General features: G+C 41.5%; 1 protein-coding gene across 1 annotated transcript; it reads left to right on the top strand.

Moving 5' to 3' along the window:
• Window positions 1-1,978: 1,978 nt before the first annotated feature.
• On the top strand, window positions 1,979-2,563 carry LOC125582378. The gene has a single exon (XM_048749056.1). It carries the CDS (start codon window positions 2,093-2,095, stop codon window positions 2,501-2,503), a length of 411 nt encoding a protein of 136 aa, XP_048605013.1. The 5' UTR covers window positions 1,979-2,092; the 3' UTR covers window positions 2,504-2,563.
• Window positions 2,564-3,018: the final 455 nt, after the last annotated feature.

A 3,018-nucleotide genomic window follows, 5' to 3' on the forward strand; every position in this document is an offset into this window, starting at 1 on the left:
ACTTAGAAGAAGACTTATAATTAAGTCGTCTGGAAAGTCTTCCAGCTGGATGACTTAGTAGAAGCCTTATAATTAAGTCGTCCAGGAAGACTATCCAAACTACTTAATTATAAGTCTTCTACTAAGTCTTCCAGCTGGAAGACTTTCCAGACGACTTAATTATAAGTCGACTACTAAGTCGTCCAGCTGGAAGACTTTCCAGACGACTTAATTATAAGTCGTCTGTGAAGTTTTTTCTTTCCATCTTTCTTAATCCGCCAAATATCTAAGTTCATATCTTCTATTTACTGCAGACTAGGGTGATCAACTTTGTTCAGAAGGACATTGGCGAAATGTTTCCAAAATGGGAGTTTGATGTTGAGCACACGCTCGCGGAGAACATAATTAAACTCATGTTTGTGAAAAAACCGTGGAAGTGGACCATGGATTGCTGGGAAGTCACTGGTACTTAGGTCAATACAAAGCCGGCGGTTGTGAGTCCAGCGAAGAAAAAGGTAGTGAAGGAAGACAGTCCAAGACTTCGGAAGAAAACTCGTAAAGCGGCACCTGCAGAAGCTAGTGAAGAGGCAGCTGCAAAGGCTAGTGAAGAGGCAGCTGCAGAGGCTAGTGAAGAGGTGACTACGACTGTTGGTGGGTTGACCAAAGAGGATATTAAAACCATGTTCAAGGACATAGCTGATGCCATGAGAGAAGGATTTGGGACGTGCCTTAAGGAGATCAAGTATCTGTCGGAAAGGGTGGAAGCTGTGGAGAAGAAGGTTGGTATCACCACAAAACGGAAAGGGACATCATCTCAAAACACTACCTCTCCACCTAAACCGACGCTCGAACCCAAGGTTAGTAACGAATCCTCTCCCAACAAGAGACTGACTAGACAAAGTCTTAAGAATAAGAACTGAAAAGTTGCATTTGCTTTGTTTCTTGTATGTCAGAACATGTGTGCTTTGTTTATAGTGTATGGATTTTATATATGTATTTTGTTTCATGTTTGAAGACACTCATTGGTTATTATTGTTTGAAATGGATCTTTGGTTATTATTGTATAAACCCATCTTGTATATTGCAGAGAGAAAGTGTTAATGGGACAAACGCGGGAAGGAAGAGCTTGGCGGAGGATAAAGGTCCAGATGTGCCCGCAGCTGTGCCCGCAGATGCTAGTTCCTCGAAAGATAAAGCTCCAGAACCGAGCCTTGTTCTATTGGACAAAAATCAACCCACTGTTTCGGATTTACAGAAGAAGGATGCTAGATATCAGGAAAAGAAGGATGCTGCTTTGGCACTTTGCCGTGCAAAGAGTGATCGAACAAGGAAACTTGCTGCCTCACAGCAATCTCCTTATACGGCAAACAACACGGCCAGAATGATCATTTCAAACAGAAAGCTTTATCCAGGCTATAATCCTTTTGCACCAATTGACAAGAAGAAGTTGAAGGAGCTCGCTGATTGGTTGAAAACTTGTCCCTAAGTGTTTGCTTTTCCCATAATAGCTTGCTTTAGTCTACAAAAACTGATTGCTTTTCAACATTTTGTGTTTGCAGTCATTATAGAACAACTCTCAATAAAAAACCACGTAAAAATAGAACTTGGTGGTATCAAATCCTCTGAACCTCCTTAGAGTGGCTGGAGGACTGTGTAAGTCTTCTGCTATGACTTAGATGAATTACTGATAAGTCATCTACGTAGACGACTTATCAGACGACTTAATTCGTCTACGAATTACTTGTAAGTCGTCTATGTTAAGACTTACCAGTAAGTCGTCTGATATCTTCTGACTTGTACTCTATTTTATATGCAGCATATTGATGCTTGGATTAATGTGCTGAGGAAGAGGTACGACGCTAACCCACAACATTTCAGGAGCGAGAGAATGTGCTTCCTTGATCATCTCTTTGCTCAGCAATGGAGATTCAACTTCAAGGATTTTAAGGACTCGGAGCCCGATCAGAACGGTTTAGGAAGAAGACTCCCTGGTGGGGCGTGGAATTATTATGCAGGCACTATACCATCATTTTGTCAATCGAACAAGGTTTGGGGGACGGATATTGATGATATCTATGTGCCAGTGAACTTCGCCGACCTTCATTGGATTGCTATGTGGATATCGATCCCTAAGAGGCACATAGTCGTCTTTGACAACATTTGTTCCAGTATCTCCCCAGAAGAACTCGATGTGGTAATGGAGCATTTTCTCTACATGGTCCCTTATCTGCTTGTTGAGTGCGCTTCCTCAGACGAACAATGTGCCCAATACAGCCTGGAGCCATTCACATATGAGAGACCGACCAATATACCTCCGGTCCGAGCTGGTGATTGTGGCGTGTACACTCTAAAGTACATTGAATGTCATGCTCTTGGGATAGAGTTTAGTAAAAAAGACTTTGCTAAGGCCAACGGGAAGAGTATGAGGGATAAGATGGCGGTGGATATATTTCAAGAGCTTCCTGACGCGCATGAGTTCGAAAACAAGGACATGGAAGACAACCTGGGTGCGTATGACGGGTGATTAACATGCCACGTTAGATTATTTTGTATGATAGATTAGTCTGATGTGTGTATTTGAACTTGTTCCCTATTTTGTATTTGAACTTGATCCCTATTTTGTAACTATATTCTGCGCAGAAGACTTACAGTTAAGTCGTCTGGAATGTTGGACGACTTAACTATAAGTAGTCTGGAAAGTCTTCTGAGCAATGACCTTTTGTAACTATATTTCGAATAATATAAAGGGCAAGACCATCTCAAATTTGTTTGGTAGTGAAATTTGACAAAGAAATTGACACAGATAAGTTCATAACACAAATTTTTAGTACATAGACTGAACACTGGACGACTAACTTGAAGGTCTTCTGGAAGAAAAAAACCCTGGACGACCTTCTGGACGACTTAATTGAAGGTCTTCTGGAAGACTAATCATTGGACGACTAACTTGAAGGTCTCCTGGATGAAAAAACTCTGGACGACTAACTGGACAACCTTCTGGACGACTTAATTGAAGGTCTTCTGGAAGACTAATCACTG

The sequence above is a fragment of the Brassica napus genome, chromosome C2, assembly GCF_020379485.1.
Source record: "Brassica napus cultivar Da-Ae chromosome C2, Da-Ae, whole genome shotgun sequence".
NCBI classification, from domain to species: Eukaryota; Viridiplantae; Streptophyta; class Magnoliopsida; order Brassicales; family Brassicaceae; genus Brassica; species Brassica napus.

Excerpts from the sequence above, each read along its gene's own strand:
- LOC125582378 (XM_048749056.1), top strand. The coding sequence starts at position 2,093 with ATGTGGATATCGATCCCTAAGAGGCACATAGTCGTCTTTGACAACATT.